Source organism: Dipodomys merriami, unplaced genomic scaffold (genome assembly GCF_024711535.1).
Source record: "Dipodomys merriami isolate MVZ:Mamm:240054 unplaced genomic scaffold, mDipMer1.0.p SCAF_11, whole genome shotgun sequence".
NCBI classification, from domain to species: Eukaryota; Metazoa; Chordata; class Mammalia; order Rodentia; family Heteromyidae; genus Dipodomys; species Dipodomys merriami.
Genome location: NW_027202382.1, coordinates 1,523,141 through 1,542,851, shown reverse-complemented (window position 1 = coordinate 1,542,851; position 19,711 = coordinate 1,523,141). Strand labels below are relative to the sequence as shown.

The following is a 19,711-nucleotide window of genomic DNA, read 5'->3' as shown; positions in this document are numbered from 1 at the left end:
TCATTGTATGGTATTAAGTTCAAGATCATTTTTCTTAACTGGCTATGGACAATTACTTCAGTACCATTTGTGGAAAAAGCTATTCTGACTCTATTCTATTTTTTGACCCAGACATATTTGTGAATGTATGCTTATTCATTCTCATTCTAGTATGGAGCCATACAATACATCATGAATTAGGTAGTGATTTCTCTCACTTTTCTTTCTTTTTCAGCTAAGTAGTTTCTTTGCTTTTCCATATACATTTCAGAAGAATCTTGTCTCATAGGAATTTTGTTAAGTTCAGTTATCAACAATTTGGAGACACTTGACAGGCTTATGGTGTTGAACATCTCAATTCAGGTCCTCCATAGATCTCTTCATTTATTTAGATTTCTGAGTTCTTTCATTTATCTTTTGTAGTTTAGGAATTCAATACTATAAATGTTTTGTCAAATTTACATTTAAGCATTACTTTTTCTTGGAAATTGGAATAATATTGTAATTTGGGTTTCGACATATTACTAGTATATGGAAATACAATTGATTTTTGTTAGGTTGATCTATTATTTTGATACTATACTAACCATTAATTTCAGGAAGTCTTTTGTTTTTGCTCTAACTCAGAGCCTGGGTACTGTCCTAAGCTTCTTTTGCTCAAGGCTAGCACTCTAAGCCCTAGTGCCACTTCCAACTTTTTCTGTTTATGTGGTACTGAGGAATCGAACCCAGAGCTTCATGAATGCAAGACAAGCACTCTACCCCTGAATCACATTCCCAGCCAATTCTGTTAGTTTTTGTTTTGTTGCTTTACACACACACATACACACACACACACACACACACACACACAGCTCTACTATGTTTTCAATCTGTGTGTCTTGTATTTCCTTCCATTGCTTTGCTATGTATGCTGTCTAGAAACTTTTATATTATGTTGAATAATAATGGCAAGATTCGATTGTTCCTGATTTTAGGAGAGTATGTTGTCTTCATCATCAAGTACAATGCTTTTTGGCTCCTCCTACTGGTGCTTCAGCATTTGAAGCTTTTATTACTGGTTATTTGGAAATGGAGTCTCATGGGCTTTTCTGCCTGGGTTGGACTCAAACTGATTCTCCAAATCTCAACCTCCTGAGTGGCTAGGATTACAGTAGTGAACTACCAGTGCTCTGCATAGTTCTATGCCTTTTGAAGATATTCTTATCAAATTTAGGAAGTTCCTGTTTAATTTTATGATAGTGTGATATTTCTTTGTGAGTTTGTTAATTGGTGGTTTGTATTGATTGATTGATATTTGAGTACTAAGTCACCCTTGTGATTGTTTATATTCTAATAAAGAATAAAGAAAGGGAAAAAACAAATTGTTTAAATAGGGATACAGGTGAACCCATTGCAACAATGAGATGTACAAGACGTTATGTTGAAAAACAAATTTAACAACTTTGGGGGAAGGGGGGAGGGAGGGGAAGATGGGAAGGGATGGGAAGGGGAAACAAAGGAGGAGGCAACAATGCTTGATAAGAAATGAACTCATTACCTTACCCATGTAATTGTAACCCCTCTGTACCGTATTTTCACAAACACACACACACACACACACACACACACACACACACACACATTCCTTACAAACATGGGTACAAACATTCTAAATGAAATTTTAGCAAGGTATATATTTCTTATTGTGGCAGTAACTAGTGGGGCCAGAAATTTCATTGTTTTAACACAAAAAAAAACAAAGTATTCTCTGACAGTTTTGGAAGTTTAAAATTAAACGTCAATGAGCTAACGTTAGTGTGCTACAGGACTAGCTCTTACCAGATGCTCTAGGGAGAATCCGTTTCTGCCTTTTCCAGTCTCCAGAGAATACTTATGTCCTTTTACCACTTCAGTAGTGTAGGTAGAATCTTCAAATTTCTGTTTGTCTGCTTCATTCTACAGGGCTCTCTCTCTCTTTCATACACATGCTCCACCTGGATTCTTATTTGTAAGAATTCATGTAGAATCATTCTACTCAAGATCCTTAAGTTAATAATACTTGCAAAGTCCCTTTAGGCATATAAAGTAAAAATTACAGTTCTAGGATATAAGAGATGAACATCTTGATAAGCTATTTTTCAGCCTACCACATTTTCTATTATACTATAGTTTTGGCCTAGATTTCAGAATGACAGTAGAAATTTTATTTTTATCTTGGTAACAAAATTCCACTGTGATAGCTATTACACTTCAAATTTTATAATTTTTCTAACTGATGCTTTTCAAGCTGATAAAATGAACTTGAGTGCTTAGTCTGATAATGTCTATGTACATTACATTCTTTCTAGCATAGGCATACTGTTATTAAAAAACAAATACACTGCTTTGCATGTAATTTAATAGCAAAAGTCCAATATTTTTCATAATGTTTCAAAACTGTGAATTTTTAATTGCCATTTTCTTTTCTTGCTTCGTCATGATGAGTATGTACTGATATTAAAAAAAAATTGAAGTCAGTATTTTCAGCCCTTGAAAAGCTTTCAAGTTATAACTGTATCATTGTAAAGTATGCCCAGCAAAAGTGGAGAAAACATTGCATTGAATCTCTGTCATAACTGTTCAGCGCCACAAACAGTACATAAATGAATGAACATTACTGTGTACCAGTAAACTTTATTGATAGACATTAAAATTTGCTTTTCATATAATTTTCAGACTACAAAATATTATTCTTTTAAAAACCCCATTTAAATATGTAAAACCATTCTTAGCTTTTGAGCTAAAAATAAAAATAGATGGCAAGCCAGATTTAATCTTGTCATTATTTACCAACCCCTGCCTTATTCTCATTCAACCTACATTCTAAAGTGGTGTGGGGGAGAGTTACAACAAGAATAAAAATAAAGGAAGAGGTAAAAACAGATACTATTATGTTTAAAAAATATTAACAATAAGATGGCTCAGGAATATATTTGTGAAAGAATGTGTAAGGTATACTTAAATGATGAGACAAAGCCAGCCATGAGAATGTGAAACCCAGACTAATCCAGAAAGAGAAAACAGTAAAGTATGTGAGGTAAAAGTTTGGTGAATTAGAGAACTAAAAGTGACTATCAGGAACATAGTGAAGACATGAAATGAGTTGTGAAGAAATAGAAAGTATTAGAAATAATAGAAGGAATAGAAATAAGGATTATAAAATCATAGTTAAAATGACTTTAATTAGTCGACTATAGTAGTTCTGTTACATATAGGCTAACTTTATATACTAAGTTTGTGGTCTCTTGTTAATTTACATCATTAAATAAAGTATAGTAAATTTTAAAATGTGAAAGGAGAAAACTTTTTATTGTTGTCAAATAGCTCGAGAAAAAAATACAGCATCTTGTATAAAAGCTAGCATATCAATGAGAATAGACACAACTGAACCATGCAATTTATTTCACTAAACGCTCATCCATAAATTATGATGCATCATTTTATATTTGTTTACAATACAAATATGTAGCTCACTGGATCATTTAAGGCTATTTATAGCAGTTTTATGCAAAAAGTCCAGTTCTCTTATAAAATTAAAACGTTTAAATAATTTGTTTTTCATTCTTTTTATTTTTATTCAGATCTAGTTGAGTGTGCCAAGCTTGTTCTATTTTTTACTAATATACTGGAAGGAAAAATCAGTTTTGAGTTTGCCTTGATTTGTGGCAATATTTGTACTCAACAATCAAATGCTACACTATTTCCTTTTAAATGGCTATGTACTTAATTAAAACTTGTTCAGCAATTAATTAGTCAGAGACTTCTTATTTTGGTATTGAACCTGAATATTGATAGCTGCAGCAGTTACTGTATCCAAATTGCAATGCATGTTTTCAATCACACCACATAAAGTTTTCATATTTGAAAAAAAGCTGATCATTATAATACCATCAAATATCTTTCACAATTGTGAAACAGCCTTCAACTAGTTTCCTGTGTTCATTTATTTTCTCCAGTACTGCTTCTAATAAATATGAGGCAAAAGGAAGCTGTAAGAGAAACACAAAAAAGGTAATCAAAACCCTGTATTTTCCTCAGCTAAAAAACATACACCAAACATCATTAAGCCATCAGAATTTAGGTATCTGTAATCTTGTACCCATAATGTACCATACTAGATTTCTTTTCAGCTGATCTTTCTGGTTAGTGTGGGCAATTTTGTCTTTTCTAATAAAAATGATAAAAGAGCAGAAGTAAAATGAAAAAAGATAAACGCCTTATTGAACAATTCATGGTTTACTGACCATGTTAATGATGTAATCTGCAATACAAGCAGCTAAGTCATTTATCTTCAATCAGCTGATCAATAGCAGGTTACAGTCATCTCTAGGGCACGAAGGCCTACAGAAGTAGTACTGTATGTTCATCACTCATAAAAGAATGAGAGCGAACCATCAATACACTTGTCTATGAGAGAGCTGAACATCTCAAGAATTGCAGGATAAAACTTCAGAGGGAAAAAAATGGCAAAAGTATACCCATTGATTAAGTTGTTAAAGTTTGTTTGGTATATCAAAGTGTAATACACATGTTTCAAAAACTGCTGAGTTTATGAAATGTGAGTACATTTTAAAATTTCATAATTGATATAACTTTTCTGGTAGTTTCACTGTGCCCTCTGCATCACTGGTTTGCTGATAGAATTCATAATCATACAATACAGGTACAAGCTATAGGTAAAAGACATCTGAAATGTTACCTCAATTACCTCCCATACTCCTAATAACTTTCTTTGTTCCTTGTTCCTATTGATCTAGTCTTACCTAAGAGATATGTCATAATTTTAAAAGTTCATTAAATATTTCTTGGATGTATCCTTTTGATTAACTAGGTAATGACATCTGTGTTCCGTCCCTGAACATATAAAAGGGTCTAGGCTTATCAAGCCTACTTCCTCACAGGGAAGAAGCATCAAGCCAATTTTTTTCTGCTATGATGATCACTAATGACAGCACTGGTCAGAATGTTACCTAAGATAGTCTGATGTCCTCTGAATAGGCTGCTCAGCTAAGATGATTACAGTTTAACCAAATAAAATCATTGGAAAGAGAAAATCTTGACCTGGCAGTGGAAGTACAGGGCAGAGAAACCAAACAAACAGAAGAGAATAAGGATCAGAGCTGGTACCAGAACTTTTTTTTTTTTTCTGAACTAGCCTTGAACTGTGATTTTCCCAATCTCAGCCTTCCAAGTAGCTAAGATTCAAGCATGAGCCTCCACTTGTTTTTTGTACAGAGGCTAACATCTGAGTTTCAAAAATCAGTAAAACCTTAAGTCAACAAGATGTACACTATATGAGCACAGCTATTTATCCTTTACAATTTTGTCTGTAGATATCTCAGAATAATATTGTTCTTATATAATTTGACATCATATTGATTTTTAATATAATTTGACATAAAAGTTCTATATTTACAAGTCAGCATAATGTTTAGTTCATTTTTTTCAATTTCCCTTGTTTTTTGGCTTTTTTTTTAATACTGAGACTAAAACCTAGCCATTGCCTTGTACTCATCAATGGGTCCACAATCCTAGATTTTTTTGTAATCAACCTACTCTGAATGTTTTTTCTCTTAACACAGAATCAAGATTGCTCTTTGTAAATTTGAGGTGTACTAGTAATTGCTGATCTAGTGCATAGTGGTCTTTCAAAAATTACTTAAAAATATCTAAGGCTTAATCATCATCAATATAATTTGCTAATACAAATTAATGTAATTTCATAATAGTTAATTGAAGATTAGGAGACAAATAAGGACAAGTTAGAATTATTTTGTAAAAACATAAGTCATTTTCATTTATGATTGACTGGTTTTATATTTATTTTACCCATTATAACATCTCGTAGCTATTCACCTGCATCGCCATTAAGCTTTAGTCTTTTTTCTATTTTTTTGGTGGTATTGGGCTTTGAATCCAGGGCCTTGTGCTTGTAAGGCATTTGTACCATGCCCCTACTCCTACATAAGTTGTTTTCAAATGAATACGATTTAATGTAATTATCAACAAAAGTTCCACAGAAGCCCCTTCTATTTGACAAATAGTTCTTGCTTGACGATATGTAACATACACCTCAGCTGCTTTAGTTTTTAAAATAGCCTCTCTTACTAAGTTTATTTTACTCATTTATTTAGCAAAATTTTAGGGCTTGAACTGAGGGCGTATAGTGAGATTGCTCGGTTTTTCTGCTCACAGCTGGTACTGACTTGAACCATGCCTCCAGTACTTGCTTTTGGTAGTTAAATGGAGATAAGAGGCTCCAGATTTATCTGCCTAGCCTTGCTTGAAACTTTGATTCTCAGATTCAGCCTTGTGAGCAACTAGGATTATAGGCATGAGCCATCAATGCCTGGTTATTTGTGATGCTTTTAAAAGTGTAAAATGTTGTCAAAAACCAGGAGACTTGAAGTCTGTTTCTGGAGTCAAGAATAAGTGCTAATTTAGATCCAATAGGCAGTTCATAATCAACTGCATTTAGGTCCAGCACATTCTTAAAGGACAACAAACCTCCCCCAGAAATCCCACTGATGTAGAAAACACAACTACCTTTGTAGTAACAAGATTTTAGAGTTGAATTTAAGTAACAAACATTTTACTAATCTAATCCTATCAAATACATTAGAAATAACAAACCCAACAGTTATATTGCCTTGGTTTTATTTTGAAATTCACATGTTATTACAAAATCCTGAAAGCCTGATTGGTTTCTTTGTTTTTGATAAAAAAGGAGAAGAAATACTCCTGGTCATATCAGTACAGTTATGCCAGTTTCATCTCTCTAGCATAAAGGAGAAAAATGGCAAAGATATGATATTGAGTGAGATTCCTTGATACAAAATTTAGCTGGGATGTTTGAACAACTAAAATTTTGCTTGGCCTATACATAGTCATGGAGCAGTGACCAAGCCCTGAGTTCAGACCCCAGGACTAGCCAAAAAAAAAAAAAGAAAGAAAGAAAAGAAAAATAACAAAGCCCAATGTCCACAACTGTAAAACACACAGATAACTTGCATCACTTCTACCTCTAATATGTTCATTAAATGAGGATAACTCTTAAATCTGAAAAAAAAGTTTAATGCTTTCATTCTTATTTTGGGTTTGAAAACTATCACTAGACAACGTTACTTATTTTGAATTTTATCTAGCTTGAGTATATTCAAAGTGAAAATGTAAAATTTTATGTAGTATAGTTGCTTTACAAAAGGATCTGTATAAAGGGAACCTTACTGCATTGTTGGTGGGAGTGTAAACTTGTCCAACCACTTTGGAAAGCAGTATGGAGGTTCCTTAAAAGACTCCACACAGAGCTCCCCTATGACCCAGCAATCCCACTTTTGGGTATTTACCCAAACGATCACAAACAAGACCACACTAAAGCTACCAGCACGACTATGTTTATTACAGCATTATTTACATAGCTAAGATATGGAACCAACCCAGATGCCCTTCAGTAGATGAATGGATCAAGAAAATGTGGTATATCTATATACACAATGGAATTCTATGCCTCCATCAGAAAAAATGACATTGCCCCATTTGTTAGGAAATTGAAAGACTTGGAATAAATTATATTAAGTGAAGTAAGCCAGGCCGAAGAAACATAGGTCCCATGGTTTCCCTTATTTGCAATAACTAGTATATGTCTGTGTCAAACAGAAAAGATCAGATAAATTGATGTTAGGAGAATGAACCCCAAGATAACTATTCAAATATTTTTGTTTTTTTTCCTTTCATGCAATTGTTTATAACATTTTTATAAGATGATTTCTAGGTTGCTTTATATATCTCTCCCCCACGGTATAACCCATGCTTTCACTGTATTTGATGTTGGCATAATTTGTGGAGGGGAAGGGAAAAAAACAGATCATTTAACAGGGATACAGGTGGACCCATTGCAACAGTGAGATGTACAAGTCATTATGTCGAAAAACGAACTTTACAACATTGGTGGGAGGTGAGGGGGAGGATTGTGTAGGGGGAGGGGGGAGTATGGGAACGGATAGGAAGGGGAAACAAAGAGGAGGCAACAATGCTTGATAAGAAATGTACTTGTTATCTTGCCCATGTAATTGTAACTCCTCTGTGTGGTATTCTCACAATAAAAAAAAAGGACCTGTATTGTGTTCTGAGACTTTTCATAAGAAATATAGCTTGAATAATATACATTAAAAGTGTACAACTGTAACAGTTATGCATTTATTTTATGTATACATACTCATGCACACAGATGTATCTAGGTGAACAGAGACTGACTTTGAAATTAAAAGACTGAAATAATAAAAAAAATGCTATCAAAGTGAACACTTCATTTGTAATTAAAATTTGGCACTAAATTTTGATATATGTTTCCTAAATGTCATTTACAGTTCTGCCATATATCCCAAAAGATACGTCCCAATAGAAAGTCTCTTGGAGTACTGCCAAAAACTGACAAAGAGGGCTATGTTTTCTTCTTTGAAACTCTGGTAAAGACTGTAATTTGTCTTCCCTTTAACTTAAAAAAAAATAAAAATAAGCTGGGCACTTGTGACTCATGCCTGTAATCCTAGCTACTCAGGAGGCTGAGATCGGAGGATCAAGGATAAAAGCCAGCCCTGGCAGGAAAGTCCGTGAAACTCTTTTCTCCAATAAACTACCAGAAAACAGGAAGTGGTGCTGTAGCTCAAGTGATAGAGCAATAGCCTTGAGCTGAAATGCTGAGGGACAGCACCCAGGCCCAGAGTTCAAGCCCTATAACCAACAAAAATAAATAAATAAATAAATAATAAAAACATTAAATGAAAAAGTTAATTTGTTTCTTCTTTTTCTTCAAGAAATGTTTCCATGATATTTAAAGCAAATAAATGATCCTTACACATTTGTAAAATTCTTGAGAGAGGGTGGCCCTTGTTAAGATACTTCAGGATTTAGTAAAAGAAACAATTGGTAAGCTCTTTGTGACCCTGATATATTGTATGAGATAGAAGAGAAATGTTTGAACATTTAATTAGCTTGAGCCTTTCCTACAAATTCATCTGTTTCTCTACACTGTGTTTAGGATTCTTCTTTGCTTCCTGAGAAATACTGGAACTCTGTTTTTATCACTTTGCTGCATTGGGGTAAACTCCTTATCGGTGGATCCTTAAAGCTGGCTATGGTCTTAGCTGACCATGTTTTCCACTCCCGTTGAGTGGGAATAGCCAATATACTCATAGATCAGAGACTCCTAGTATGCCCTCACTTTCAACATAATGTCTTAGACAATGTTATCAGCTCAGAAAGGATCTCAATTTCCTAAAGCCCCTTGAAACTAGTTTAGAGTGCTTTTACCTTTAGTAGACACTGAGGGATGACATATTCCTACTTACATCTCACATTTCTTACTCCCCTGTAAGACTGTCCAGAGGTCCTAATTGTTTTATAGGCAAAAGAAGCTCAATATGTACTAATATCAGTTTTCAGTATCCTATAATGATTAACTTTCTTCTCAAAAGCCAAGGACTGTATAGTAGAAGGTAGGGAACATGTCTATTCCACATATGCTTCTTCAATACAAGAGAAAACCCTGTAAGTGCTTATAGTCTATTGTTAGCAATCTGGAGTTGATCCTTATGTAGATATTGAAAAAATATTGAGGGCTGAAAAGTCTAAGTATGAACAGCAACATTTATCACACATATATGAACACTAAAGTCAGGAAAAGAAATAGCTTAACTGATAAAAAAAAAAAGTAATCAGCAAGTAGGCCCTTGTTATAATCAAGTGAATATTTTTCTTCTACCTCTCCCCATAATGTAATAGTACTTAAGCATGAACACTTTGGGAAGTAATTAAGTCAATGAAAATGGATCCCTCATGAATGGGATTAACACCCTATAAGCTATGAGAGCTTGCTCACACTCCATGCTCTTTGCCAGGTGAGAATATAATGAGAAGACTCTGGTCCACAAATGACAAAGAAGGCCCTTGTAAGACACTGGGTCTGCCAGTCCTTTGATCTTAAGAATACCTAGACTCCAGAACTGTAGGAAAAAAATGCTTGCTAGTTTAGTTTTTCAGCCTATGACATTCCATTAAAGCAACATGAACTAAGATAGCTCTTATTTGTAAAGGCAGGAAAAACTAAAGAATTGGAAAAGAACCAAAAGCCAGTCAAATTCATCAGTTTCTTGTTCATTATTGATTTAAAATATAATTCACCACTGTATCTAGATGGGTGTGGATAATGGATTATAAATGCTTACTGAGAGTACTCAACACATACTTGCCAGGCAATAGGCAAGGCATCTTCATGGATGACTAGTCTTTCAAGTCTAGCAAAAAAGATGTGCTTTGCCAGAAATCAGTGGCTCATATCTATAATCCTAGCTACTCAGGAGAATGAAATACAGAACAATGATTATTCAAGATCAGCAGCAGCAGAAAAGTTCATGATATTCTACTTTAATTAATCAGGAAAAGGCCAAGCTGGAAGCATGGCTCAAGTGGTAGAATGCCAGCAAAACAAGTCCAAGGTCCTGAGTTTAAACCCAGTACTGCCAGAAAAAAAAAGATGCTTTTAAAGTAAATAACACATAATACATAATTAGACATAGAAAAAATCACTACAATACTAAGTTTGAATAGTTTTTCATATATTTTCCTATGGCCTCAACGATTACTACTCTTTCTAAGGGTGAAAAGCAAAGAACTTTTCATTGGTGAAAAAAATCATTTTTAGAGGCATTATTTTATTCATTCCAAATCAATGACCTTTAAGATATTTTTAATCGAAGATGCTGAGTTAAAAATACTTTAGTTACTAGACACAGCCCAGATCTTTTGGATTATAAGGCCTTTGCAAGGAGACAATTTGCTACATATCTGAAGAGAAACTGAGTAAGAATCTAAGGCATGTGAAACTGAAAAAGGACTTGTTCAGCTGTTAATGGATTTACTATTATTCTACTAGGCAGAGATTATGCTCTGGAAATGAGAGTTGTGTAGACTTTTTACAACATGAAGTTTTAAGTTATGATGTTTTGATTTGATTGCCTCTTTGGGCTTCCCTTTATTCATGTTCACTTTCACTTTCTTTCATTTTATTCTATACAAATCCTCTGGGTAATTCGTAATTTTAAGGTAAAATTTTATTTTATTTACCATTAGCACATTGCAGGAGGTAAAAGATTAATGACTATGCCCGCAAAGAACTTATCAACAGAAGAGAGAAGAGAGAATTTGTTTATAACACATTTGATTTTACAGATATGATAGATTTTACACTACAAGTATGTCCCAATATTTTGGAGAAATGAAGATAAGGTTATCCACTGTCAATTAAATTAATTAACTCATAATATAAAATAATATCACCTATATCCCCTTACAATGTTTATAAATCCCATTCAAATTTTGTTTGGCATAATAAATAAAATAAATTTTATCCTTTTAACCATTTGGGAGTTTATTACTCAGGGTCATTAAGTACATTGATGTTTCTGTGCATCATCCCTACCATGTGTCTCCAGAATGGTTGTAGTCTGCCAAACGGAAACTCTACACCTATTAAACTCTCATTCCACCTTTCTACTTTCTGTCTCTATGAATTTGAGTAATTTAGGTATGCTTCATGTAAGTACAGCCATTACAGAATTTGTCCTTTCATGTTTCACTTATTTTATGTAGTATAATGCCTTCATTACACTAAGTCCTCAAGGGTCACCCATGTTATGCTATGTATCAGTTAATAATTCATTCATTTTTAAGGTAGATTAGTCAATTATATATATATATATATATATATATATATATATAGAGAGAGAGAGAGAGAGAGAGAGAGAGAGAGAGAGAGAGTTCTGCTTTGTTGTTTATTAATTTCTCAATGGGCATCTAGGTTGTTTCTACTTTCAACTACTGTGAAAGAATTGCTATTGGTGTATAGGCATTTACTTAAATCTGTTTTCAGTTCTTTTGGCAAATATATTCAGGTGGAATTTCTGGATAATTAGATGCTTAATTTTTTGAGGAAATGCTAAAATGTTTTCCACAATGGTGGTACCATTTTGATTCTGACTGGCAATGTACAAGTCTTATAGTTTCTCCCAATCTGAATTATCCCTTTTGTTCTCCATGCTAATAAGCACTTTTACATAAAATAAGCATTCAATAAAGTTTGTCCAGTGAATGGCATTGCTAACTTCAAATAAAAATCACAATCGTTGCCTGGCACCGGTGGCTCATGCCTGTAATCCTAGCTACTCAGGAGACTGAGATCTGAGGATTGTGGTTCAAAGCCAGCCCAGGCAGGAAAGTCTGTGGCACTGTGGCTCAAGAGGTAGAGCGCTTGCCTTGAGCTGAAGAGCGCAGGGACAGCGCCCAGGCCCAGAGTTCAAGCCCCACGACTGATAAAAAAAAATTACAATCACTGTTAATAGGAACTTAATTTTAATATTAACAATAAACTACTTTGTTTTATGACAGTACAAAAATACATATTATAGAAAGTAAAATTACACAGAGAGCTATTCATATGAATAAAAAAGTAAAAGATATCAAGTGATACATTAGAAATAATGTTTTAAAGAGTCCCTTTTACTTAAATTACAAAAGTCTCTTTCTGATGATATTAAAGTAAGCTTAAATTGTTAAATAATAAAAATCTTAGCAAAGACTTGACTGGAGTTTTAACTCTTGCTACTTCAGCTATATATGAGGAATAAGTCTTTGTGAGACTGATGGGTTTATGTGTGTGAGACAGTGAGTGTAAGTGTTCAAGTATGTGAGCACACATAGGTGAAACATAGGAAACAATCACAGAATAAATGTCTTCAGTTGCAAGGAAAAACTTTCACTTAACCTTCAGGCTGGCAGTATACTCTATTTACAAAAGCTACGGGGATTTATAAACCCTTCCTGCTGCCATACTGCAAGGCACTCTATAGAAGGTAAGCATATTTTGTAGAGAGGACACTGGGGAAAGTGAACAATTTGAAATTTCAGCATTTGCAAGATGTGAAGCAACTAACAACAACAGTGGTGTTTAAAGCTAAAGAAAAACTACTGATCAAAGTCTGATTACACTCTCAACAACCAAAAGTAAAAAGACAGAATTATAAATATGGTTCCAACATAAGCAAATCAGTTTTTATTGTTCACATAAGGGTTTGAAATGTATTATTAAATGGCTACATTTCACTGAGATGAGCCAGACAAAAGGCTGGATGAATTAAAGAAAAACTGTAACCTTAAATAGCTAACCTACCAAATTTTGTATAGCTTCAATTGTTTAATATCTCTTCCATATAAGACCTGTTTTATATTTTTTATTTCTAAAATTACTTAAGGTATTTTCATCTTTCTCATCACATAAGGCATTAAAATTACTATCTCTGATTTCTTCCTTCTGACCATTTCATCCAATCTCATTGCAATACATCCATTTACTATGTCGTGAATCATATATATACTACCCTTTCTATTTCCAGAAATAGGAGAGACCACCCTCGTTACTCTTCACCTAGACTGCCTTATTGCTCCCAGCCTTTTTTTTCTCTTCAAACCATCCTAGAAGCTGATCTCATAGATTTGTCTAAAGAACACTTTTGTTTTCCCCTGTTTTCTCAAAATCTTGTATAGTGTGGTCCCAGCCTACTTTTCCTCTCCCCACTCCTACTTTCTATAGAAAAATTAGTTTCGGATGCTTATTGTATCTTACTAACCATCTCATGGCTTCTTTGTATATTTCATAAATTATAAGAAATTTAAAAACATATTGGCATGAAAAGTTAATATAAATACAAATGTTCAAAGGTGAAAAAATGAAAAGTAGCTATGTCATTGAAAAATGAAAGCAGATCTTAGGCTTTTTTTCTCCCCACTGTGGTTCTTACTATTGGAAATTACCAATTGCATAGGACTACTTGAAATAATGATGACAAATATTTGCACTCTGAATCAAATACTTGTAAGCTGAGATTTTAGAGATTTTATTCCTCATTCCCTTTTGGCTAACAACAGCACTAGGTATTTCATTGTATACTTCCACATTGCCACCGAGCAGAATTGCTATTCTATTTTGTGGTAAATATTTTGTTGATATAAATTTCATCAAATGAATATAGGTAAATTTTTAACAACAACTATTTCTATAACCTGTTCCTTAAGACAAAACATGGGGTTAGATTCACACTCTATAACCTTAGGATTGTATGTATCACATACAATATATAATACAGAGGGAGGGTAGAAAAGATTTCTTATTATTTTATCATTGAAATATTTCAGTACTATACCAGCTTCAAATTAAATAGCATTTAAGGGAGTATGCTCAATTCTTTTACTTGAAGATTATGTAAAACTCAAAATCAAGAAGGAATAACCCATAAAATAAATCAAGTGTATGAATAAACGTAGTTATACTTTTTTTCTATATGATTTTGTGAGCATCTTAGACTCAAAAAAAAAACTGGTAGGAAAAGAAAGTGTTTTTAAAATTCCAGGACAAATATAATTGCTGGGATTGAGAGAGAAGAAAAGAAGTCTAACAGCAACAACAACAACAACAAAAAGAAGATATTTTCTATTTTATAGATTTTTCTCTTGGGTATGATTATAAAGTGACATTCAAGTGCAACCAATGAAGTTCCTATTTTTTTCCCTCACAAAATCCAAAGACATCAGCAAAACCATGTATGTCAGTAATAAAAATAAAAAGTCTTTGACTTTTTAAATGTTATCATACTGTCAAAGTGGAATAAAATTAGCTTGAAAAATGATCTAAAGGCACATGATGCAGTTCATTATGTATAACAGCAACAGCAGCGGTTTCCCAGTGTTCATAAAGGCTGCTCCATTAAATTTACCTCCAGTCAATAATTAGGAGTCCACAAATAAACCTGGGCAATTAAATCAATACTACCAGGCAATTATATTCCAGAGTCCAGGCGCAGTGGCACTAAAAGGCACTATATCAAACTGCAGTGTTAAGCAGTCTGATGCTATTTTCAGCAGGATTTTTTACACTAACTGGACAGAATAAGCATATAGCTAGATATTGTAGAATGTATGATGTATGTATGTATGATGATTGCTACATGTATTAGGCAAAAATATCTGGTGTCTATCTATAGTTTCAGTGACATTTAATAAAGAGGTAAATACTGGTTTATTATTTTATGATCATAATTGATGATGTCTTATTAAAAGAAATATAAGGTCATGACTACAAGGTGAACATTCAAAAATTCATTAAGATGTTTATTTTCATTATTTAATATGCAAAAAATCCTTTTAACAAGTATTAGTGAACTTCTTGAGATGGCAGATAAGGGATGGGTTGTGGCAAACAATATGGTTAAGAAATAAGCCTTCTTCTCAAAAGTAAGTTGTCACTGTAAAAGGCTTTGTCTAGTGCCTGTTCATCTGTACTTGACTTCAAGAAAAGGTGGTTCCTTCACCTTCTATGGTTATTGAAACTGTTTTAGAGGTTTCAAAAATAGATAAAGTTAATACTGATTATGCACATTTTATATATTATTTACTTATTCCTGACTTAAATAAAATTAACATAAACACAAAGCAATTGCACTTAATATCAGCTTCTACTCTTAATCTTTGCATAGTATCTTTGCATAGTATATTTGCATATGAAAACCATAGGCTGATAGGAATTTTTGCTAGTTTGACAAATATATTTTAGCTTTTCCTTACTCCAGATCAGTTTCGAAGTAAGCAATTAGGAAGAGCAAAAAGAACTGTGATGAAAAAGTTTGAGAATATATTACACACTGTCAGTGATGTCAAAACAAAAGCTGGCTATGACTAGAAAAGCAGGGCTCTCACCTGCCAATAAACTGCCCTTGATCACTTACAAGAGGGGCGCATCCCAGAAGACTATATGCGTATTAAAAAAAAAAACACTTGAAAGGAAAGAAAAAGTATCACACAGGTCACAGCAGCAGTCTCAATAGACCCCTCAGGGATTTCAACTCGTCTTGGCCTTGTCATCCTCTATGCAGCTTTCCACTCGGCCCAGAAAATGTCGATAGGAAAATGTTTGAGGGGCCTCTGGTGGAAATTTTTTCATTCTTTCTGCATTGACAGGATGCCAAATCAATATTTACTTCCCACTAACAAGCTGCTCGAGGTCTCAGTAGAAAATATTGTAGAGAATGCGGGAAGACACAGTAATAAACAGCTGTCTGGCTGTGAGGAAAACATGAATTGACTGGAAACAGGTCCATAGTAAAAGGTCACTGAAACCCATGAACTCCTCAGGTGTCCATATCAACTACTAACTTTAAAGACACATAATAAAGAATTTCTTTTCCTAAGAGGTCTGAGAGAATGGATCCTTTTCAATCTAGCAAGCATAGAGGTTGGCTCAATAATTTAATTAATGCATTTGCTAAACCTATGTTGGCTCTTTCCCAAGGCATTTATTTCATTTGTTAAGTCCAAAAGTACAAATAGAGGGTTAACTTTCTTGTCTATCTTTTGGAATACTTCTTTATCTAACAGACGTAAATAATGGGTATTTGCAAAGTTAGACATCTAGTAAAAGTGTGAGTCTTGAAATTTTTATTAGAAAGTTTTAATATATGAAGCAGAAAATGAAATACCTGTCCTTCAAGAAGTTTCTGAATGTACAACAGCCATTCCTTCTCATTTTCAGCATCTACCTTTGTCTTTTCAATTTCCTAAAGAAAGTAGAATCATTGGTATTAATTGAATTTATACAAACTTGGTCATATTAGGAAGTACATTTCGTAAATAAATCTAGAGGGGCATCTGTGATATATTTTAACAAGAGTGGCCTGTCCCCTCAAAGTAAGAATATTTAAATCTGTGCCTGCTAATAATTTACAGATTTTTCAAATATATGGAAGATATTATATTTCTATATTTCACAATAGTATAGAAATATTTTATGTCTGCTTTCATAGTGGAGCTCAAGATAAGAACTGAATGGGAGTGAAAGAGATTTAAAACCAAGTGAAAAGAAAGACAAAGCTGACTAAAAGAATCGCTTCAGTGATATTTAAAAATTGAAGTTGAAAACAGGTAAATGAGGTATAATTGGTATAAACCGAATAGAAAAGGACACAACTGATATATTTAAGTCCTTGTTGACTTAAAATATTCAAAGGTTTACTAAGAGCAAAGGACACTCTAACTTAATGTGCTGAAGTCACTATTTTTAAGCCAACATTTCTAAAATTATAGTGTATTTGATTATTTACTTAAAATGGACTTTATGAAACATTTGAGAAAGTAACATTTTGTTGAAATTTCCTATATGCCAGGCTTCAAGCTAGGAACTTCACAAGAATTTCATAGTTTTAGACATGATTTTATCAATCTGATGCAGCTTCAAGGACATAAATTAAGTTGAGTGCTGGTAGCTCATGTCTTTAATCTTAGCTATTCAGGAGGCTGAAATCTGACTATCAGGAGTTAAGCCAACCTGGGCAGACAAATCAGTAAGATTTTTATCTTCAATTAACTAGATAAAAGCCAAAGTGGAGGCATGGCTCAAGTGAAAGAGCACTAGCCATGAGGGAAAAAAACACATAAAAGAATGAGGCCCTAACTTCACACCCCAATTCTTGCACAGAAAAATAAAAGAACATAAACTGAATGCTTTGGACTCTCCTTGGGCAAGACACACCACTCCTTATATCCCAAACTACGCAAGTATCAGTGTAAATAAGTTCTGATCCATAATTAAAGCTAGTAAGCATATTTCAGAGTGCACTGATATTTCTCAGAACTTTTTGTTTGTACTTGAATATGGAATGAAAAATCATAGTGTGTACGTGTTCTCTGGCTCAATCTGCATCAGCCTAGAGGCAAGTGTACCATTTCTTCACACACCAATGAGTTCTCTAACTTTTTGAGAAATAACAACAGACCCTGTTCTAAGTTATTTAAACTTAAATGAGATAGTTATCCTAATGTATTCATTCAAAGGGGGTGCTTTTTTCCAAACTTTTCATCCCAGAGAGGACATCTAAAATACCAAATAAAGACAGTAGTTGTATATTCCCAAATATGCACACATACACATGTGTGTACATACACATACATGAGAGATTTTGCTAGATTTGTTTATGATAAAACCCCTAGACAATGATAAAATTCTGAATCCTAATTTTTGTTGTTTTTTACTATTGATCAAGAAAATTTAAATTAAATATCTGTAATAAAGTACAGTTAACATTCTGGCTAAAGGTATTCCTATCACCCATGTGTTTTATATTTGATACTACCTTTAATAATGGTCTTGGATTTGAAAGTTCAGAATTTTATAGTCACAAACATTGTGGTATAACTGCTAATAGTGGAAAACATAATTCATTAGTCATTTATAGGATGTTAAATAATACTTGAAGAATTCTTTTGACTCTTTTCAAATAATTGTTGGCAGTTAAAAAGATGTTACAGACTGTTCTACTACAGAGTATCTTTTAGGAGCTGACAGAGTGTGTGGTGGAAGGAGTCTCATACAAACATGTAAGTGTGCCAGGTGCCGGTGGCTCACACCTGTAATCCTAGCTACTCAGGAGGCTGAGATCTGAGGATCGAGGTTCAAAGCCAGCACGGGTAGGAAAGTCTGTGAAACTCTTATCTCCAATAAACCACCAGAAAACTGGAAGTGGTGCTGTAGCTCAAGTGGTAGAGCACTAGCCTTGAGCTGAAGAGCTGAGGGATAGTGCTCAGGCCCAGAGTTCTGAAGAGCTGAGGGATAGTGCTCAGGCCCAGAGTTCAAGCGCCACGACCGACCAAAAAAAAAAAAAAAACAACAACAAAAAACAAAAAACAAAAAAAATGTAAATATCATTTCTTCAAGAAAATATTTATTAGGATGTTCTGGGCAACATTATTTCTTTAATCTTTCCAAGCAATAAAAGAATTTAATATTCATGTTAGAGTTCAAAGGCATCATAGAACAAGATTAAACATCTTCCACAGGTTTCAAATAATACTGTGCATAGAAGAGATTCTCTGTTTATATTGTAGTTTTCCTATGTTAAAATTACATACTAAAATGAAGACCTATGCCTTTATGCATATAATTCATCTTCCAGAGTATTTTTCTCAATTTGAAACAATATTTTAATTTTTGCCAGTTCTGGGGCTTGAACTCAGGCCCTGGCACTGTCTCTGAACTTCCTTTGCTTAAGGCTAGTGCTCTATCACTTGAGCCACAGCACCACTTTCAGATTTTTCTGTTTATTTGGTGCTGAGGAATCGAACCCAGAGCTTCATGCATGGTAGCCAAGCACTCTACCACTAAGCCACATTCCCAGATCCACAATAAATATTTTTAACAGATAATTTTGAAGAAATATATTGCTAAAAATAATTTGGGAGTTGGGCGCCAGGGGCACACGCCTGTAATCCTAGCTAATCAGGGGCTGAGATCTGAGGATCCTGGTTCAAAGCCAGCCCTGGCAGGAAAATCTATGAGAGTCTTATTTCCAATAAACCACTAGAAAACCAGAAGTGGTGCTGTGGCTCATGTGGTAGAGTGCTCGCCTTGAAGAGCACAGGGTCAGCACCCAAGCCCAGAGTTTAAGCCCCATGACTGACAAATAATAATAATTTGGGATTCAGCTAGAAAAGTCAATTTTTTAAAAACTCACATATGAGATTTTTTTAAAAATCAAATCAACAGTGATTCTGCTTACCTGAATCCATTCAAATTGGCATGATTAAAAACATTGTCATGCCAGGCACTACTAGTTCT

At 33.8% G+C, this 19,711-nt stretch overlaps 1 protein-coding gene across 9 annotated transcripts in view; it reads right to left on the bottom strand.

Annotated features, from left to right (window-relative positions):
- Window positions 1-2,458: 2,458 nt before the first annotated feature.
- Cntln (centlein) overlaps window positions 2,459-19,711 on the bottom strand; it is a 199,432-nt gene continuing 182,179 nt past the window's right edge. For 6 of the 9 annotated variants that reach the window (XM_070007750.1, XM_070007757.1, XM_070007784.1 and 3 more), the window contains 2 exons: window positions 16,581-16,658; window positions 2,459-3,989 (listed from right to left, as the gene is read on the bottom strand). In XM_070007750.1, coding sequence (XP_069863851.1) covers window positions 3,891-3,989; window positions 16,581-16,658 — 177 coding nt within the window. In that variant the 3' untranslated portion in view covers window positions 2,459-3,890. The remainder of the gene's footprint in view (window positions 3,990-16,580; window positions 16,659-19,711) is intronic. The other 3 variants (XM_070007764.1, XM_070007770.1, XM_070007810.1) reach the window with 2 other exon arrangements.